The 22723-nt window shown below is 43.8% G+C and overlaps 1 protein-coding gene across 2 annotated transcripts in view; it reads right to left on the bottom strand.

The window, feature by feature from the left end:
• LOC110533570 (cell surface glycoprotein MUC18) overlaps window positions 1-22723 on the bottom strand; it is a 67985-nt gene that overhangs the window by 9392 nt on the left and 35870 nt on the right. For both annotated transcript variants that reach the window (XM_036989978.1, XM_036989977.1), the window contains exons 2-8: window positions 3713-3837; window positions 3214-3442; window positions 2730-2800; window positions 2545-2632; window positions 2115-2294; window positions 1274-1401; window positions 691-835 (exon numbers count right to left, since the gene is read on the bottom strand). In XM_036989978.1, coding sequence (XP_036845873.1) covers window positions 691-835; window positions 1274-1401; window positions 2115-2294; window positions 2545-2632; window positions 2730-2800; window positions 3214-3442; window positions 3713-3837 — 966 coding nt within the window. The remainder of the gene's footprint in view (window positions 1-690; window positions 836-1273; window positions 1402-2114; window positions 2295-2544; window positions 2633-2729; window positions 2801-3213; window positions 3443-3712; window positions 3838-22723) is intronic.

The following is a 22723-nucleotide window of genomic DNA, read 5'->3' as shown; positions in this document are numbered from 1 at the left end:
AATGCATTCCAGGTGACTACCTCATGAAGCTGGCTGAGAGAATGCCAATAGTGTGCAAAGCTGTCATCAAGGTAAAGGGTGGCTACTTTAAAGAATATCAAATGTATAATATATTTTGATTTGTTTAACACTTTTTTTGGTTACTACATGATTCCATGTGTTATTTCATGTTTTTGATGTCTTCACTATTATTCTACAATGCAGAAAATACTACAAGAAAGAAAAACGTTTGAATGAGTAGGTGTGTCTAAACTTTTGACTGGTACTGTATATAAAGTGTAATATTGGGATGCACACTCTAAATTAAATACATTTCAGCTCTATAGCTGACATGGTACAGTTGTCTTCTTTTTTGTAAGCCCCTAAGGTGTATACTTTTGTTTCAAAGTAGATTTGTTTAAGACTACCAAGAAACACTCTGTGTCACCCTGATTTAGCCCACTGCAATAAAAGGTTAATGAGTAGTTAAGTGATGCAGTGACAGTGAGTGAGTGGAAGACAACAGCAGAGCTGTCTATCTTGGTAATCAAATTATCGATGGTGTGAAACTCAGTCAAGCAGCTGACGGACATTAATACTCTTAGTATCAATCTCAGAGAAATTCAACCACTTCCAGTCCAAACCAAAAGAGCATAAATACATGTGTGTGCATGCACATGTTTCAGTGTGTGTGTGTGTTAGCTAACTCACAGTGGACAATGAGCTGCATGTCTCCCATGACCTCCTCGTAAGTGTCCAGATCCAGTGAGCGGCACTGGTAGACCCCACTGTCCCCACGCGTCACCTCCCTCAGCACCAATGTGTCATCGCTGGCCTCCAACGCTGTCTCCTGCTCCTGAGAGGGGACGACATCAGGTTTACACTGTCATATTACAGGATCTACATTTAGGCTAAGAAATCTTTGATTTTGGGATGAACTAGCCTTTTAAGTCACACCCAACCAACAGCTGAATTAGTCTGGTTACTGTGAGCTACATAAACCCTTTAACATGTTCCTGTGACCCTCTAAATGACCAAACCATGCCTCTATCCACATCCCAGTCTTGAGACCCAACAGGGGAACCCCCCAAATGTGTTTTTTGTGGTCAAATGAACACACAGGAATGAGAAATGTTGATCTCCAGTCAGTCACAGACCTTGAAAGGGTCTAAAGATGTATCCCAGAGCCACAGGGTCAGACATGATGCGGTCCTGTTCACAAGGCCTACACTTCTACTCCAAGGCCTGAGTCTGCATATAAAAAAACATTCACAGAAAGGAGGGCCCTTCTTACTTGTTGTCGGTTGAACGTGAAGGGCGGTGGGGGGTTGCCATCGCCTTGGCAACGGATCTCCACAGTGTCCCCCTCTTTGACCAGGCCCTGGGGGGATTCCTTCCACAGCTCGACAACGGTTGTGGGGTCTGCGGGACAAAACCCATAAATTTACGTGGCTATGCAATGCCTGGTAGTCACTAGGCTAATCAGCTTTACAAGCCAGTCATTTACTCAGCATTGACAACAGCAGAGTTTGTGTTTTGTCATTGCTGTCATGGTATGCAAAATTGGTTCAAACAACACTAGATATATTGAGAAAATATTGTGGGCTAAAATTGAAGAGCGCCAAAGATGGGTGGGTTTGGGTTACATTAGTTGGCCTACTACTTTGACAGCCCAGAAGCTGTTGACTTGTTTGAGGTAGGCTGATATCATTTCATAGGCTTTAACTTGGGTGTTGTAGAGGGAAACATCAGTGACCATCCTACTAGTTTCATGGTAGGGACAGTCATAAAAACAATTGGAGAGCACCGTTAACACACTGAAGTAGTATTAGCTCTAGTTAGCATTACAGTCAATTCATTATTTTTTATTTAACCTTTATTTAACTAGGCAAGTCAGTTAAGAACAAATTCTTATTTACAATGATGGCCTAGGAACAGTGCCTTGTTCAGGGGCAGAACGACAGATGTTTTACCTTGTCAGCTCGGGGATTTAATCGAGCAACCTTTCGGGTTACTGGCCCAACGCTCTAATCACTTGGTTACCTGCTGCCCGAAAGCATGCTGAGTCAGCATAAGTTATGTGGTTAGAAATAGCATGTCTGGGGTATAAGATATTGAGTTAGTTGGGTCCTTACAGTGCACAGTGATGTTGATGCCCTTGGACTCAGCCGTCCTCACAGCTCCTGGGACGTAGTAGCTGACCTCACAGGAGAACAGGACATCCTTGTCCTCTTTGGCAACTTTATATTGCAGCTTACTCTGGACCGTGTAGAAGCCACTGGACTCACGGGTCACCAGAATTAACACGTTGATCTCTGGGAGGGGTGAGAAAACACTGATTTAGCTACCATTACAGGCTGATAGATAGATGATATCCGGAAACAATTCTTCATGTAACGACAACATGTAGTATTTCAGTGACAGTTGTGAGTATCACCACATGGAGTCAAAACAAGATAATTGCTTGACTAGTTTTTCTCCAATAGTCCATTAGTGAGAGTGGCAGTGAAGATGTTAAAACTGCTCTAAGATCGGTTATTTTGTATTGGTATTCCTGCTACTCACGGCCATGCGTGGGGGTCAGTGGGCTGATGCCACGGTACCAGGTGATGTTGGGTCTGGGGAAGCCATTCCTTGCCTCACACGATGCAATCTGTACACACACAGAGAATAAGATTGCTTGTTCAATGGTGCTTTCATGGACTGAGAGCGAAATTGAGATGTACTCAAGTGGACTGCCTAATGCCTACCCTTGATGGCAGCTCGTTGGTCACAGAGATTCCAGCATGGACACCTTCAATTACTGGGGCCATTGGAGGATCTGGAATAAAATATAAAATGGCATTATCAATGCAAACAAGCATTCTATCAATAACCACTGAAACACATGGTAATGGGCAGAGCATGTACTCATACTGTATGTGCTGTAACCAAATCCTCTATCATTGGGATAACAAGAAATGAACACACAGAGATGAGTTGGGGCTCCTGTGTGGCTTTCAACGCCAGGGTTGAGGGTTAAATTCCCAAAGGGGACAAGTAGGAGAAAGAAGTATGAAAATGTATGCACTCACTACTGTAAGTCTCTCTGGATAAGAGCTTCTGCTAAATGACTCAAATGTCAAATGGTCAGTAGAGAGATGAATTGGATCAAGCACAAACAGATCTGGACCCCCCCCCCCCCCCCCCCCCCCTCCCCCAGGCTTGGAAGAGATTGATGCTCCAATGTCTTACCGAACACCCTGAGGTGGGTCTTGCCTTCTCCGTTGCCTGCAGCCATGCCGTTGACCTGGCAGAAGAACTCCCTCTCGTCAGTCAGCTGGACATCCTGGATGGTCAGCAGCACACCCTCCTTGTCCCCGATGTTGGACACCGTGATGCGGCCTGTGAAGTCTGTACCATCGTCCACTATCTGCTGTGCATTGTCACCGTAGTAGATCCGCTCCCGGCTACTGTGATTCCTCTGTAGGGAAGGAGATAATAATAATAATAGTAATAATAATTTGGGCAGTGCTGATATTTGTTCTGTTATACACTTGTACAAGCGAAAGGGCCACCAGGCATAGGTTGAGTTAATTTCATTCAATTTAGAAGATGAACTAGGTTGAATGGCAAAAACACCTTGCACCGTACATTGAAACAAATTGGTGTGTGTGTGAGATAGACTGAGTGGGTGGCTGGGTGAGTCAGGGGGGGGGGGGGGGGGTGCAGATAATGGTCCAGAAGTACTCACCACAAACCACTGGATCATGAACGCTCTGGGCTGCTCACTGAAGACGTACTGGCAGGGGATGCCTGCTGAGTCGCCCAGGTACACCTCCACACTCTCCTCCATGGTCATGTCCACCTTGGCCCAGGCTGCAAAGAGCAAACACAACAACCCAGTCAGTATCTTGTCTCATCAAGGACCACAACAACATGTCTGGCAGGCAAAAAGCAGGCTTTGAATATTCATGTTTTAGCATTCAGTTCAATGTTTTATCTCCAAAAAAGTGATTTCAAAATACTATTATTTATTGCCACTTTTGTGCCATACTATAATGACACACAGGCAGTGTGGGAGCCAGAATGTTTACTCTATTGCAAACTGATGGATCATCTATGGATCAGTGGGACCAGTGTTTTAACTGCTCTAACGGTGTGAGAACTAGACTATGTGGCTGGCTAGCAGAGAGGAGAGATGTTACAATGTGTGGAATGTGTGAAGCAGGGCCCACCCTGGTCCCTCCAGCAGCACTGGGCAGTGTCCAGCACTTAAGCGAGTCAGCTGCCAGCACATAGAAAAGGCTTGATTTACACACAGATTGAAGAATTACTGCAATGTTCCCTGTTAACCTGCAACAGAGCCAACAAACTAGCATAATACTGTCCCATCAGAATTGTCATGGGAACCACCAGACACAAGACAGAGTTTGACCTATAACAGTGTTATAAAGACAACTGTTTTTATAGGATGTGGAATCTAGCACTGTTCTTGCCAGATCTGGGAAGTTGTGTAGGGTCACAGAGCTACCCAAAGAAAAGTTCTATGGGTTGCTATTGCAGGGTTTTGTAATTTGAAGTAACAATGAAATACGCAATAGTCATTGAATTGTGTCTGGTTTGAAGGTCACTTAAAACATTTGCTGGTAATGTTGCTCTCAAGCTTCTTCCCACGACATTGGAGCTGAGCCACACAAACACTCTCTGAGACAGGCTTAAAATACGTGTTGTTTTTGTTTACCACATTGTTATTGTGTTCTCCAGTAGGTAGCCTCCTCCACCCAGATCTCTATCTACAGTGATACCCTGTCTGAGCCAGACAGATGGAGACATGCCCCAAATGAAGCCTCCCATTCATGGTGGAGAGATATCCTTGGTGCAACAGTAATCCAACAGACTGACTTTTTAGATAGGACCCCTACTCTGTCCTCTCCCTCTCTACCCCTTACATCCCCCTCTTTCTAGCTCAAAGACATATATCTAGCCTGATCCTAGTCCACTGGGGCCCCCATGCCCCTCTACACCCCCTCTTCTTCTAATTCTTCTCTCTCTCCATCTCAACCCCCCTCTCTCCATCTCAACCCTACCTCCCCTCCCCCAACCCTCTCTTGCCTTCATCTTCACTTCAGCATGGAGAGAGGTGTAGAGACTTGAGAGAGGCTTCCTGTTAATTGGTAACGTGGGAGATGGGGGCTGGTGCTGGTGGGGTGCCGTGAAGAGCAGACATTGGCAGGGGTTAGGGGGTGAAGTTGGTACAGTGAGTAGTCTAAGAGTAGGAATGCCAATGTCAAAGACTAGGGGGGCCAGGGGGGTCCTGGGTGAGCAAGAGGGAATGGAATTGGAATCGGCCTCGTTCATTGTTTGTATGGTGTGTGGGCAGGGGGTGTGTTGCGGGGGCGTATGTGTCTGAGTATGTCTGTCTGTGTCCAGGCCCATAAGCCACAGAATGTTGAAGATTTGCACTTTCTGGAATTATTTTCAAACTTGTTTTGTATATTCAGATCTGTCATTATAGATCACGCAAACACACACGCGCGCAAGCGCGCACACACGCGCAGGCGCACACGCACACACCCCTTATTAAACTCACAGTCACATACCGGTGATCCTATTGAGCTCTCCCACCAGCATTGTCAGCCTGCTTTTCCCTGACTACCCCTTCTTTATCTCATCCAGAGCGCAATGCAACCAGTCTGCTCTTTGTGGCCCTGCTTGGTGGGGCTTTGCACTGTGTCCATTCTCTGTCTCTCCTCTGGTCTCTCTCTCTCTCTGTCCTTTGCTAAGAGCTCTGAGGCTCAAGGCCGTGTTCAGCCAGCCGTGACCCTAAGACGCACATGCCATTGTGCTCTTCAGAATGCATTTTTCCATCTCAGAGGTTAGAGGGAGTTTGTCATGTACGGCAGCAGGGTAGCCTAGTGGTTAGAGCGTTGGACTAGTAACCGAAAGGTTGCAAGTTCGAATCCTTGAGCTGACAAGGTACACATCTGTCGTTCTTCCCCTGAACAAGGCAGTTAACCCACTGTTCCTAGGCCATCATTGAAAATAAGAATTTGTTCTTAACTGACTTGCCTAGTTAAATAAAGGGAGAAAAAAAAATGTACCACCAAGGTTGTTTGCTGTTTATCTCCTGAACTGTGGTGGTTTAGTTGATGTAAAAGATTGTGTCTCTTGGGACTAATCCGGTTAACATGGGGACAGAATATCTACTCATCTGGAGATTTGACTCCAAAGCCAACACGAGCTGCCTTATCTACAGACACACCAGCAGAATACCTGACCTATAGACATGGGGCATCACAGCTCCCCAGCCAGAGTCTGCTGGCTGACGAACACTCCACCAGTCTGGAAACAGCCACAGGATATTCGGATGTGTTGACAGGGCCCGTAATGAAGCCCAAAACTGCTAGGCTGTCACAGAGGCGGAGGGGGTGTTTGTGTGCGTGTGTGTATCGAGGAGAATTACAGTTTGTCCCGTTCTTAGAGAATGTTGCCCATTGAGTCCAACCTGCATTGTTAACGGATGGGGCCTTGCAGACTATAGCATTGAGACAATTGGAAGTGCTGCCTGGATTGTTTGAGGGGAGTCTTACAGTCGGTCATTATGCAGACAATAGCATCAGACACTAATCACAGTAGTCACAACATTAGCTTATGTGCACCGCCCCTCTCTCGCTGACAAAGCAGATCAGCTTGGGTTGAAGGCCCAGCTGAGCTCCACTAAAGCTCCAGCTGTTCCTTGTCATCCTCTTTATCCACGGCAACAGACCCACTCTGCCTCTGCCAACCGCTGACAACAACACACACAATCATCTGTAACAAGAGAAATTAAAGTTATTTAAATGGGAGATATAGCATAATCCCTACATGTCTAGGCAGGCATGAAATAGTGCCATATGTATGTTGTGGCTGATAAACAGTGCCCTATGTATGTTGTGGCTGATAAACAGTGCCATATTATGTGGAATCTTGCTAACATAGGGAAAGGAATGTATGTGGGGGTAGGCCTATAACGTTTATGTGCCTGGGGTCTCATGTTGGTTTTCCTTGGCCCTGACTCTGAGCCTGTTTCTGCTTAGAGGCCTTGCCTGCATCAACTCCTCATATAGATCATGGACACACCTTCCAAAGAGGAGTTGTTGTGCTCAGGCTTTCTATTGATTCCTATTGACGTGTGATCCACTTAATTACAAAACATTGTTCTAACACTCACATCTTTAGAGTCACCAAAGCCTATCCAGGCAATGGTGATTCCTTCTGTCGTTCTTCAAACACCAGGTGTTCTATGTGGTGTGGTTTGAAAATGGCAGCCCTGGTAGTTCTAACCATCTCAGGGATTCAAAGGGGTCAGTCGGTGGGGTTGGTATGTAACCTGGGCTGACAGTTAGGCAGTGCTAACCCTCTCAGAACTATGAACAGCACCCCTTGGTTCCTCTGAAACACCTGGGGGAGTCCACATAGTACCCACCTGAGATCAAAGAGAGCCTGAGCTCTGCTCTGCAATCTGAGTGCTGTGTGATGCACACACACATTGTGAAAGCACATATCCCTAGACTGGAGTAATAAGACCCCTTGACCTACTGAGCTCCCCTGGCTTTGTGAATTACACTCTGGCACAAATCTCCCCAGGAGGGGCATTCATTCAGATGGCAGCAAAGACAGGGTTAACGTCAACTCTTTCCAAGAGAAAATACTGGAAGTGGTGGTCTACATCAAACATGTAAATCCCTCAAAGCGGGCAGGCCGCTGTGTGTGCACATGAACTTGACACACAGAATCCCCTTGCACAGGCAGGCAAGCACATTTGCAGCCCCCATGCCAGAGCCAAACGAACACACACTCCAACACAGCACAAACATACACTCTCTGTCACACACACCAAACATCCTTCTCAGTCACACCCCTTACAGAAAAAACACATGATTTTACATAGAAAATCACATTTTCACATTACATTTTCACGTGATATCATGTGAAAATCTGTTTTTGGAACATTTCACATGTGTAGTTTCATGTTATCACGTTGCTTAACACATTAACGTCACATAAGATCATGTGATCACATAAAAATGTGTTTTTGGAACACTTCACATGTGTTTATGCAAGGGACACCACAAACAGACTCTTTTTCACAACTTAAATGTAAACATCAACCTCGACGTGCACATAAACCCTTGTCATGAACCTGGGTGTCAGTAAAGGGTTTATGCAATGACGGTTGAACCGTGGAATACCATGCAATGACGGTTGAACCGTGGAATACCATGCAATCACGATTGAACCGTGGAATACCATGCAATGACGGGTGAACCGTGGAATACCATGCAATCACGATTGAACCGTGGAATACCATGCAATGACGGGTGAACCGTGGAATACCATGCAATGACGATTGAACCGTGGAATACCATGCAATCACGATTGAACCGTGGAATACCATGCAATGACGGTTGAACCGTGGAATACCATGCAATGACGATTGAACCGTGGAATACCATGCAATGACGGGTGAACCGTGGAATACCATGCAATCACGATTGAACCGTGGAATACCATGCAATCACGATTGAACCGTGGAATACCATGCAATCACGATTGAACCGTGGAATACCATGCAATCACGATTGAACCGTGGAATACCATGCAATCACGATTGAACCGTGGAATACCATGCAATCACGATTGAACCGTGGAATACCATGCAATCACGATTGAACCGTGGAATACCATGCAATCACGATTGAACCGTGGAATACCATGCAATCACGATTGAACCGTGGAATACCATGCAATGACGGTTGAACCGTGGAATACCATGCAATGACGGTTGAACCGTGGAATACCAAAACACAATGCCGTGCCAATGTGTTTTGCTACTTGTTACGCATATTCAAATGTGTTCCTGCCTTCAACAAATATTGCGGATCCTAATGTTTTTTAAACAGCTGTAATTACTCCCGGTGGGTTAGTAACATCTTAAGCCTCGACATTGCTTCTTGCCCGTGGCGAAGCCCTCCTCCTTGAAGGAGTAAAATAATGTTTTATTTACACTTCTAACTAACATGCTCCACTGTGAACGATGGGTTCCAGGCCTCATCATTATCAAACCCCCAGTGTTTCTGAGGTCAGACATGCATGTTGGTTAACTATCAGCGGGTGCTTATAATTAAAGGTCATGTATGTCCATAATATGTTTGAGTAACATTTTTAAGGTTGTTTAAGTGTAAATTGGTTGACATCTTTGATAGGCTTACATCATTCATCATTAAACCTTGACTCTGAATGGACTTTCTTCTCCAGCTTCTTGGTCCTTTTGGCTTTTCTCAACATTTTGCAAAGCATAGTCTCCCCAGAGATCATAAATATAGCCACAGGTCATATGATCCAAAAAGGGGCTGAAAAATGTACGGCAGTCAAGAGTGACATTCACATGCGTTTCCAGGTAGACGACCCGAAGCTGATTAAGGTGATTCTATCTTGAATTAAAATCACAAGGAATGACAGACAAGCTTGACTGACATTAAAGCAGAAAGGTCAGGTGTCCCATTGCAAAGATACAACATATCAGACGTTGGCTTGTGATGTTATTACAACCCTATAAATAGAATCCCTGCTTCACATCAACTCTCTTGACAGCAGCCTCACAGAAAACTGACAAAAGAGATCCTTGTGTCTGCCCTCAGGCCAGTGGTTAGCAACATAATAGCTACTCTCAGAGAGGTCCAGGAGGAGAAAGCAAAGGGTGGAGGTGGGGAATAAATCCCACTGGCCTTAGGTGGCTTTATCTTTACTTTGGAATGAGTATTCTATGTATTTTTTTGGCAGGAAATACACTGAAAACCATCAAATGGACCAGATTTAAAGAGCACTATGATTTTCAATACAACCTTGCCAATAATCTGACTCCAACCCCTCTAGCACTTCTCCAACATTCCCAGCACACACACACACACACACACACACACACACACACTGCTGTCTGCCTGTGTGTGATGCTACATCAACCAACTAAACCCTCTTGTCCTGACAGAACTCTCAGCCCACTTCTACAAGTCACACAACAAAGGCCCATCTGCATTTACCCGTTCTTTTATCCCATCGATCAGACGTCAAGATGCTGTCAGCCAGGCAGAGCCACACCCGAGACGAGGATCAACCAGCAGCATTTCTGCAGTCCTCTGAACCCCCCGCAACGAGGGCTTAATGCCCTCAAAGAGAATAGCAGAGTGATCACACGTGCACTACAACGTTAATAAGGGTACCCCCAACCCAACCCCCCCATTTTCAAACTCCCGGCTGTCAGCTAATGAGAGCCTTGGCTAGTCTGAATTCTAATCTTTTATTTTAAAGGGATTCTTTAAATGGGACTTGAGATAAACCTGGTTTTGTGGATTATGGATTTTGCACTACCTCATCACATGCGCTGCTGTTATTGTTTATTGTCTATCCTGTTGCCTAGTCACTTTATCCTTACCTACACTGAGTGTACAAAACATTAGGAATTACTTCCTAATATTGAGTTGTACCCCCTTTTGCCATCAGAATAACCTCAATTCGTCGGGCCATGGACTCTACAAGGTGTCGAAAGCGTTCCACAGACATGCTGGCCCATGCTGACTCCAATGCTTCCCACAGTTGTGTCAAGTTGGCTGGATGTCCTTTGGGTGGTGGACCATTCTTGATAAGACATGGGAAACTTTTGAGCATGAAAAACTCAGCAGCGGTGCAGTTCTTGACACAAACCGGTGCACCTGGCACCATACCCCGTTGAAAGGCACTTAAATATTTTGTCTTGCCCATTTTTTATATTTTTTACTTTATTTAACTAGGCAAGTCAGTTAAGAACATTATTTTCAATGGCGGCCTAGGAACAGTGGGTTAACTGCCTTGTTCAGGGGCAGAACGACAGACTTTTTATATTTGTCAGCTCGGGGATTCGATCTTGCAACCTTTCAGTTACTAGTCTAACGCTCTAACCACTAGGATACCTGCCACCCCATTCACCCTCTGCATGCCACACATACACAATCCATGTCTCAATTGTCTCAAGGCTTAAAATTCCTTCATTAACCTGTCTCCTCCCCTTCAACTACACTGATTGAAGTAGATTTAACAATTGACATCAATAAGGGAACATACTGTAGCTTTCACCTGGATTCACCTGATCAGTCTATGTCATGGAAAGAGGAGGTGTCCTTAATGTTTTGTACACTCAGTGTATATGTACATATCTACCTCAATTACCTCGTACTCCTGCACATCGACTTAGTACTGGTACCCTGTGTATATAGCCAAGTGGGGCTGGGAGATATGGTCAAAATATCATATCACGGTATTTTATGTTTTTGAATAATAAAAGTTAGAAATTTGCTTTATGAGTAGTACGTGACCCTTGGGTGGCAACACATACATTCTAAGTGATCATTTTATACCGTTCAATTCAACCCCAAAAAATGTTCAGCATTTTCATCAATTTCTGCATTTCCTGCACTCATTTGAGATCATTTCCACATTGCCACGTAGGGCTGCACGATATGGGCAAACAATCTAGGCCTTGTTTTAAACAAATGTTGCAATTGCGATTTGACTTGCAATGTAGAGCAAAACACCGTGGTGAACTGTTGGAATCATAGAAATAGAATGATTATTCTCATTCTAAAGTTAGAATATAATAGTGGGCACTTTGAATACAGTGTTGTTTGACATGACAACAAATGAAAATGCCAGGGAAGAGTTATTGTGACAGGGTAGGAACTGAAGTGTTGATAAGTGTTTCCTAGGAGACCCTATAATCTTTGGCTACATTGAAGTTTTTTTCTCTTAGCTACTTCATGTTCAAAAGCTATATTCATGCTTTGCGTATTCCTCTTTGATTTAGAAGATACAGTTGCTAATTTAGCTAATTACTTTTGCGCTGACACATTTAGGCTAGCGATTAGCGTTAGTGGCTAACACGATTTAGGCCCAACTTGCTAAGAAAAGACTAGCTGTTTGCAGATGTAAGAAACACAAACAAATAGTGTAATTATAGAACGCTAGTGGATTTATACTAAGAAGCAAAGTGAAAACAGCATCGTTGTCATCAAAATTGTTGTATGTACTGCATTGACCATGCAGACTGAATGCAAGAGTCTCGTGGTCAAGGAACAACAAATGCGCTGCATTGTTGGGAAAGGCCCGTAAGTAAGCATTTCACTGCTAGTCTACACCTGTTGTTTACAAAGCACGAGACAAATAAAATGTGATTTGATTTGAGTAGATGAGTTATTTTCGTGTTTAAATTAAGATGTGCAGATTTAGAGGTACACAGCCCCAAACCAAACTGTGCTTTGGGAGACAGGGCCTCGATTTGGACTGGAATAGTAGCTCAAGCTCGACAGGAGAATTCAGTGTTGTAAATGTTCTGAGGTTTGGCACGGGAAAGGTTTGTGTGTGAAATCCTACTGCCTGGAGTAGTTTCAGCTGCCCACCAATCCCAAGCCTCTCTCCCCACCAGCACCAGCAAGTGAAAAAACAACTGTTGGTTTCCTCCTCACACCCCTCAGTGTATTATACTCTTCGTCCCCAGTTCGCACTGTCATCTCTCTAAAGCACTGTTTACAGCAGCCACAAACAGCCTAGCACTAAACGACAGGACTAGAAATCCTACAACCACTTCTGTTTTCACAACCAAGTACCAACTGCCCATGTTTCCCATTGAAACAGATTCTCAACTCCAGGAACAAAAAACACAGCCTCCTTTACCTCGACTAAATCCACCACCAGTCAAACAAAGTCAAGCTCAATGACATATCAACTGTTTTCATAACTCCAAGCCATGGACTTTCATATCAGAATGTTGAGTGCTTTCCCTTTCCTATCTACTGTACATCTAGATTTGTGATTGGGACTAAATCCTCTGTGGAGGGAATAATAATAACAGCTCTTTATTGACTGAGTGCCGTGCCAAGACCTTGAGAGGTCTGCTGGGTGTCCGCTGGGTGACCCGTGTCACGCTGTGCCGGGAAAGAGGACAGAGTAGTCCTGGGTTAGATAGAGAGGTGTAGTTCACGCTGACATGGGCAGCTGCAACAAAGGGAACATCTGTCAGATTCACATGCTAAAGATAGGCACAGCTGGGGACAGGGAACTCTCTTATTGACACCTGCCGCCTGGCCATTTGTCAAGTGATTTAGTGGGAAACGGTAGAGGGGGGATTGGGGGTGGTCAGAGGGGGAACAAAGGTGAGAAAATAGAGGAGAGGCAGTAGACCACACACAACGACACACTGTTCTTTATCAATTTTTGATTTATCTCTCCCAAGCCTGCCCCACCTGTGCCCATAACAAATCTTGCATTTCCTTTCCTCCTCATTCAGAGGGCTCAGTTCTGAAGTTTCTCTGCAGAAGTCTGGGTCATGGAAACTGTCTCTGGGTAATGTCCCTGCTGGGATGTCAACAGCAGGTGCTCTGGTGCCTTTAACTGGATATGCCTTTTGCACCTTAGGCAATAACTTTGATTTAAGAGCAACATTATGTAGCCTTCTGTTTTGTAGCATTTGCATACATAATGCATAGCTGCTGTTCTGTTTGAATATGTCCTTACGCAGTCATAGGATAAGGGCTAGTCATTATATATCCGTTTCAATACTACTGAACTCATGAACAAATTCAGTCTATCAGTCTCTGAATTTGTTGAGTTAATTCAGCCTGGTTTGAGTTACGCCACTGAGTGCACCTGTTCCTATTATTCTTTAGTTTCACACTCGCAAAGATTCTTTCCTTCAGTACTGCAAAAAGTCAAACTTACATCGGTTCCCAAACTAGGGGTCCCCATGTATTTATTAGGGATCCTCATTAGCTGCTGCCTCTTCCTGGGGTCCAAATATATATATATATTTTATTTAACCTTTATTTAACTAGGCAAGTCAGTTAAGAACAAATTCTTATTTACAATGACTGCCTACCCCGGCCCAATTGTGGCCACCCTATGGGACTCCCAATCACAGCCGGATGTGATACAGCCTGGATTCAAACCAGGGACGCCTCTTGCACTGAGATGCAGTGCCTTAGACCAGTGCGCCACTCGGGAGCCCAAAGCACTTACATTAAAGCACTTACATTACATATAAAACAAAAGTTAAACATTACATCATATAACATTGTTACACCATTACATTTCTACAATAAATGTTTAATACCACCATACAACAATATCACGATGTATGCATGTGTCTGTACCTTTGTGTATCTCTTCACAGTCCTCATTGTTCCATAAGGTGTATTTTTACCTGTTTTTAAAATCTGATTCTACTGCTTGCATCAGAACTGATTCTACTGCTTGCATCAGTTACCTGATGTGGAGTTCCATGTAGTCATGGCTCTATGTAGTACTGTACGCCTCCCATAGTCTGTTCTGGACAGTGGAGAGACCTCTGGTGACATGACTTGTGGGGTGTGCATTAGAGGTCGACCAATTATGATTTTTCAACGCCGATACCGATTATTGGAGGACCAAAAAAGCCGATGCCGATTAATCGGACAATTTCTTTTATTTGTAATAATACAACAATACTGAATTAACACTTATTTTAACTTAATATAAAACATCAATAAAATCAATTTAGCCTCAAGTAAATAATGAAACATGTTCAATTTGGTTTAAATAATGCAAAAACAAAGTGTTGGAGAAGAAAGTAATATGTGCCATGTAAAAATGTGTGCCATGTAAAATATGTGCCATAAAAAAGCTAACGTTTAAGTTCCTTGCTCAAAACATGAGAACATATGAAAGTTGGAGATTCCTTTTAACATGAGACTTCAATATTCCAAGGTAAGAGGTTTTAGGTTGTAGTTGATATAGTATTTATAGGACTATTCCTCTCTATACCAATTGTATTTCATATACCTTTGACTATTGGATGTTTTATAGGCACTATAGTATTGCCAGTGTAAGGCTGTTCTGAGCCAACTGCAATTTTCCTAAGTCCCTCTTTGTGGCACCTGACCACACTACTGAACAGTAGTCTCGGGGAGACAAAACTCGGGCCTGTAGGACCTTCCTTGTTGATAGTGGCGTTAAGAAGGCATAGTAGCGATTTATTATGGACAGACTTCTCCCCATCTTAGCTACTGTTGTATCAATATGTTTTGACCATGACAGTTAACAAGCCAGGGTTACTCCAAGCAGTTTATTCACTTCAACTTGCTCAATTTCCACATTATTCATTACGAGATGTAGTTGAGGTTTAGGGTTTAGTGAATTATTTGTCCCAAATACAATCCTTTTAGTTTTGGAAATATTTAGAACTAACTAACTGCAGCTCTTTGTGTTGCAGTCATTTCAATTAGTGTAGTAGCTGATATAGTGTTGAGTAGTGTATAGTGTTGAGTCATCCGCATTAATAGACACACTGGCTTTACTCAAAGCTAGTGGCATGTTGTTAGTAAAGATTGAACAAAGATAGGGGTCTAAACAGCTACCCTGGGGAATTCCTGATTCTACCTGGATTATGTTGGAGATGCTTCCATTAAACAACACCATCTGTGTTCTGTTAGATAAGTTACTCTTTATCCACATTATAGCAGGGGGTGTAAAGCCATAACACATACGTTTTTCCAGCAGCAGACTATGATCGTAAAGGGTGCTTTACTATTCTTGGGTAGTGGAATGACTTTATCTTCCCTCCAGGCCTGAGGGCACACACTTTCTAGTAGGCTTAAATTGAAGATGTAGCAAATAGGAATGGCAATATCATCCGCTATTATCCTCAGTAATTTTCTATCCAGATTGTCAGACCCTGGTGGCTTGTCATTATTGATAGACAACAAACATTTTTTTCACCTCTTCCACACTGACTTTACGGAATTCAGAAGTACAATTCATGTCTTCCATAATTTGGTCAAATATACTGTACTTGGAAGTGTAGTGTTTGTTGCTGGCATGTCATACCTAAGTTTGCTTATCGTGCCAATGACAAAGTCATTAAAGTAGTTGGCAATATCAGTGGGTTTTGTGATGAATGAGCCATCAATGAATGATGGGCTGAGTTAGCCTTTTCCCCCAAAATTTCAATTAATGTGCTCCAAAGCTTTTTACTATCATTCTTTATATAATTTATTTTTGTTTCGCAGTATAGTTTATTTTTCTTTAGTATAGTCACATGATTTATTATTTTGCAGTATGTTTGCCAATCAGTTGGGCTGCCAGACTTATTTGCTATACCTTTTGCCTCCTCCCTCTCAACCATACAATTTTTAAAATTCCTCATCAATCCAAGGGGATGTAACAGTTTTTACAGTCATTTTCTTAATGGGTGCGTGCTTATTAGTAACTGGAATAAGCAATTTCATAAATGTGTCAAGTCCAGCATCTGGTTGCTCCTCATTACACACCACAGACCAGCAAATATTCTTTACATCATCAACATATGAATCATTACAAAACCTATTTGTATGAAGTTTGTGGGGTCACCTGATATGATAATGGGATAATGGGAGAATTTCCAAAATCCTGGTAAAAATAAATAAATAAATAATAATATATATTTTTATCATTAAAATAGAAAAGTTAAAATTCAATCAGAGATTGTGGATCGTGGAAAAGGCCGCACTTGACCTTTGCACTTGAATCATTCACACTGTCTGAACAACTCAAAAACTCCCCACTTTATGCTCTCTCTCTCCAAATGGACGTTAGCTGTGAGGAACGAGGTGCCCATGCATTTACTTTTGTTCGCTCCATGTCGGGGGATGCTCTTTACGAGGACATATTGTTCAGTCTCACGATTCCCGAGCATGAAACGGCTCAGGTGATGTTCAGTGCACTGCGTGGCTATATTGACGAAAAACAGATTCCATGGGATCGAATAGTGGGCTATTGCACAGGACTGAGGGCAGGCCTCTGCACAATCTAGTTATGAATGTGTCTCCCTCTGCTATATCGACAGATTGTATGATACACCCACTGAGCTATAATGGATACATAACTGGCGGCAATAGAGCTGAGCGCAGAACTCTGAGATATGCAGCAGGTAACTTTGATTGCAAACTTATAAGGGCACAGGTTGAGACCCAGATGCAGACACGGGAGGCAGACGATTCGAGTCTCTGATATTTATTAGTATCCAAGGGGCAGGCAAGAGAATGGTCGTGGACAGGCAAAAGATCATAACAAGGTCAGAGTCAAGGAGGTACAGAGTGGCCGGCACACTCGAGGTCAGTGCATGCAGTATGGTCAGGCAGGCGGGTTCAGGCAGGCAAGGGTCAAAACCGGGAGGAGTAGCAAAAGAGAGATAAGAAAAAGAAGGCGCACGGAAAAAACACGCTGGTTGACTTGACAAGACAAGACGAACTGGCACAGAGAGACAGGAAACACAGGAATAAATTCACCTGGGAAAATTAGCGACACCTGGATGGGGTGGAGACAATCACAAGGACAGGTGAAACAGATCAGGCGTGACAACTACATCGTGCACGCCTGTTTGCAAAACTATGTGGAGATATGGGATCAGAGCATGACAATGATCTATTTCACATCGAGGTTTGGCGGTTATCAAGGGGGAGTGTTGGAAAGATTTTTTTAATTGAGAGACACTGTTTTCATTCGCAATGGATGTAAAAAAAAAAACTGTTGACTTTCTATGTAATGAAAAGAAAATACGACTCCTTGCCTATGTAACAGACATATTTGGGAAACTGAATGAACTGAACGCAAGCATGCAGGGGAAATACAAAAAATATATACAGATGAGTGACCAAATTTTCGAAATCCATTTGACTGTGATCCTGCCTCAGTTGACATGCCGGTAAGTGAAATCGAACAGTTGTCATGTGACCGAATGCTGCAGACAACGCATTCACACGGGTCACTATGGAGGAGCTTTGGTTCCTGACTCAAAGCAAATACTGGGCGGTCTCGCTCCGAGCATTAAAACTCATGGTATGGCAAGATGGCGCAGGAGGAGATGGCCGCCGTTTTAAGGTCTCCTAACCAATTGTGCTATTATGTTTTTTTTCTCCGCGATATTTGTAAATGATTTTGTACATATAGTTTCTGCAACCGTATCTTACGGCAGAAAACAGCTTCTGGACATCAGGACAGCGATCACTCACCTCCCGTTAGACAAAGATTTTTTCAACAACAACAACAACAACAACAACAACAAGCAGGACTCGCACGATATTCTCCAAACACCCCACAGGGCAGACATCCCAATTATTCGCAAAAGGAAGCGATGCAGAGGAGGAAGAGCCGGATGCCTCGTCCAGACCCGCATAAGGCGAGTAGGAAAGCTGCCTAACCGTCAATATTACTCGCCAACGTGCAATCATTGGACAATAAACTAGACGGGGTACGATCACGAATATTCTACCAAGGGACATCAAAAACTGTAATATCCTATGTTTCACAGAATTGTGGCTAAATGACAACATGGATATTCAGCTAGCGGGATAAACACTGCACCGGCAGGATAGAACAGCAGACTCCGGTAAGACGAGGGGGGGCGGTCTGTGCATATTTGTAAACAACAGCTGGTGAGCGAAATCTAAGGAAGTCTCTAGATTTTGCTCGTCTGAAGTAAATATTGTGATAAATTGAAGGCCACACTACTTGCCTAGAGTTCTCAGCTATACTTTTTGTGGCTGTTTATTTACCACCACAAACAGATTCTGGCACTAAGACCGCACTCAGTCAGCTGTATAAGGAAATAAGCAAACAGGAAACCCCTCACCCAGAGGTGACGCTCCTAGTGGCCGGAGACTTTAATGCAGGGAAACTTAAATCAGTTCTACCAAATCTCTATCAACACGTTAAATGTTCAACCAGAGGGAAAGAATTCTAGATCACCTGTACTCCACACACAGAGATGCGTACAAGGCTCTCCCTCGCCCTCCATTTGGTAAATCCGAACAACAATTCCTGCTTACAAGCAAAAATTTAAGCAGGAAGCACCAGTGACTCAGTCTATTTAAAAAAATGGTCAGATGAAGCAGATGCTAAACTCCAGGACTGTTTTGCAATCACAGACTGGAACCTGTTCCGGGATTCTTCCAATGACATTAAGGAATACACCACATCAGTCACTGGCTTTATCAATAAGTGCATCGAGGAAGTCGTCCCCACAATGACTGTACGTACCTACCCCAAAAAGGCAAAGCGTCAATACAAGATTGAATCATACTACACCTGCTCCGACGCTCGTGGCAGGGCTTGCAAACTATTACAGACTACAAAGGAAAGCACAGCCGAGAGCTGACCAGTGACACGAGCCTACCAGACGAGCTAAATCACTTCTATGCTCGCTTCGAGGCAAGTAACACTGAAACATGCATGAGAACATCAACTGTTCTGGATGACTGTGTGATCACGCTCTCCATAGCCGATGTGAGCAAGACCTTTAAACAGGTCAACATTCACAAGGCCGCTGGGCCAGGACATGTACTCCGAGCATGACCAACTGGCAAGTGTCTTCACTGACATTCTCAACCTCTCCCTGTCTGAGACTGTAATACCAACATGTTTCAAGCAGACCACCATAGTTCCTGTGCCCAAGAACACTAAGGCAACCTGCCTAAAAGACTACCGACCCGTAGCACTCACGTCTGTAGCCATGAAATGCTTTGAAAGGCTAGTTATGGCTCACATCAACACCATTATCCCAGAAACCCTAGACCCACTCCAATTTGCATACTGCCCAAACAGATCCACAGATGATGCAATCTCTATTGCACTCCACACTGCCCTTTCCCACCTGGACAAAATGAACACCTATGTGAGAATGCTATTCATTGACTACAGCTCAGTGTTCAACACCATAGTGCCCTCAAAGCTCATCACTAAGCTAAGGACCCTGGGAATAAACAGCTCCCTCTGCAATTGGATCCTAGACTTCCTGACGGGCCGGCCCCAGGTGGTAAGGGTAGGTAACAAAACATCCGCCATGCTGATCCTCAACACACAGCCCCCTCAGGGGTGCGTGCTCAGTCCCCTCCTGTACTCCCTGTTCACTCATGACTGCACGGCCAGGCACAACTCCAACACAATCATTAAGTATGCTGATGACAACAGTGGTAGGCCTGATCACTGACAACGATGAGACAGCCTATAGGGAGGAGGTCAGAGACCTGCCCATGTGGTGCAAGGACAACAACCTCTCCCTCAACGTGATCAAGACAAAGGAGATGATTGCGGACTACAGGAAAGAGATGATTGTGGACTACAGCAAAGAGATGATTGTGGACTACAGGAAAAAGAGGACCGAGCACACCCCCATTCTCATCGTTGGGGCTGTAGTGGAGCAGGTTGATAGCTTCAAGTTCCTTGGCGTCCACATCAACAACAAACTAACATGGTCCAAGCACACCAAGACAGTTGCGAAGAGGGCACGACAAAACCTATTTCCCCTCAGGAGACTGAAAAGATTTGACATGGGTCCTCAGATCCTTAAAAGATTTTACAACTGTACCATCGAGAGCATCCAGACGGGTTGCATCCCTACCTGGTATGGCAACTGCTCGGCCTCCGACCACAAGGCACTACAGAGGGTAGTGCGTACGGCCCAGTACATCACCGGGGCCAAGATTCCTGCCATCCAGGACCTCTATATCAGGGGGTGTCAGAGGAAGGCCCTAAAAATCGTCAGACTCCAGCCACCCTAGTCATTGACTGTTCTATCTGCTACCGCACAGCAAGCGGTACCGGAGCGCCAAGTCTAGTTCCAAGAGGCTTCTAAACAGCTTCTACCCCCAAGCCATAAGACTACTGAACAGCTAATTAAATGGCTACCCAGAATATTTGCACCCCCCCTGGCTGCTACAACTCTCTGTTATTATCTATGCATAGCCACTTTAACAACCCTACCTGCATGTGCATAATTATCTCAATTACCTCCATACCGGTGCCTCCACACATTGACTCTGTACCGGTACCCCCTGTACATAACCCCGCTATTGTTATTCACTGCTGCTCTTTAATGATTTGTTTTTATCATCTTACTTTTTTCTTTATTTTTTATTTTTTAGGTATTTTCTTAAAACTGCATCGTATGTAAGCATTTCACTGTAAGGTCTACTACACCTGTTGTATTCGACGCATGTGACAAATACAATTTGATTTGATCATGTCATCTCTATAGAGCTGTTTCCTATGCTGTCTGTCAAAATCACTATTTGAGTAGTTCTTATTTATAGTTAAAAAAAAAGGCATACTTTTATGACAAGATGAATACCACCTATCCATCACTTAGATCATGTATTTTCAGGTAGAGATACTGTACTTCGCGAAGCAACTGCACTATCCCTATCAATCACACGTCTATCTCTTCTCTCCCTCTCCGTGTCTGCCACACACAGACCTAATCTATAGATTTCACATAACTGGGCAGGGGCGCAGCCATGGGTGGGCCTGAGAGGGCATAGGCCCACCCACTGGGGAGCTAGGCCCAGCCAATCAGAATGAGATTTTCCCCACAAAAGGGCTTTATTACGGACAGAAATACACCTGTTTTATCAGCTGTCAGGGTGGCTGGTTTCAGACGATCCCGCAGGTGAGGAAGCCAGATGTGGAGGTCCAGGGCTGGTGTGGTTGCACGTGGTCTGCGGTTGTGAGGCCGGTTGGATGTACTGCCAAATTCTCAAAAAATACATTTGAGGTGGCTTATGGTAAAGAAATGAACATTAAATTCTCTGGCAACAGCTCTGTTGGACATTCCTCCAGTCCGCATGCCAATTGCACACTCCCTCAAAACTTGAAACATCTGTGGCATTGTGTTGTGTGATAAAACTTCACATTTTAGAGTGGCCTTTCGTTGTCCCCAGCACAAGGTGCACCTGTGTAATGATCATGCTGTTTAATCAGCTTCTTGATATGCCATACCTGTCAGGTGGGTGGAATATCTTGGCAAAGGAGAAATGCTCACTAACAGGGATGTAAACACATTTGTGCACACAATTTGAGAGAAACATTTAGTGCTTTTGGAAATTTATGAAATCTTTTTTCAGCTCATGAGACATGGGACCAACACTTTACATGTTGGTCCCATATTTGTGTTCAGTATAGTTGTTTAAAAATGCAATTGGCATTGTTTAAAAACAACTATACTGAGTCTGCATTTTCCTTTTAAATGTTTTGAAACATTACTACAAGATGTTTTAACTGATAACCTTCTTATACTAACAAAGACATATGAGACTTGTGTGACTAAGCCTAAAACATACATGTAGGACATACAGTACTAATACGTCGTCCACATTTAGACGGACTGCAACAGCGTCAGACATTAATCACGTCACACAGTGATAAGTAGACATGCCAACATCTTACTGAATGTAGGCTATATGTATATGCATCTCCTAAGACCTGGGCTTGATTTGTATGTGTATTCTGATATGTGTACTTAAGAGACGTGTGAAGCCGTTCATAAGTTTGACAAGGCGGGCTTGAGTGTGTGATTAAGTGCCACACTCCCTCAGTGTGCCCTGACCCACCGCAGCAAAACAAGACCTCCCTTCAAGTCCTGTTGTCAGGAAAGACAAGCCAGATATGAAATCTGGGAGACCGCTGGGAGGAAACTCAAGATCAGTTACATGGAGCTGCTCTCTCTAAGTCCCAAAAAATTGTAAACGTATGTTTTACCTTTGCTGTTCAAGCAGCATGCAAATCTATTTTCATTCCAAATTATAAAAGACACAGAGGTAAAATACATCAAGCAGCTATGACATGAAACCAAATAAACTGATTGAAGTTGTCAGTTCTCATTGGAACTTAGAAGCATTGTATTTCCAAG

This window comes from Oncorhynchus mykiss, chromosome 10, assembly GCF_013265735.2.
Source record: "Oncorhynchus mykiss isolate Arlee chromosome 10, USDA_OmykA_1.1, whole genome shotgun sequence".
Lineage (NCBI taxonomy): Eukaryota > Metazoa > Chordata > Actinopteri > Salmoniformes > Salmonidae > Oncorhynchus > Oncorhynchus mykiss.
The sequence above is the reverse complement of the archived record's forward strand: the minus strand, read 5'-3'. Positions and strand labels throughout refer to the sequence as shown.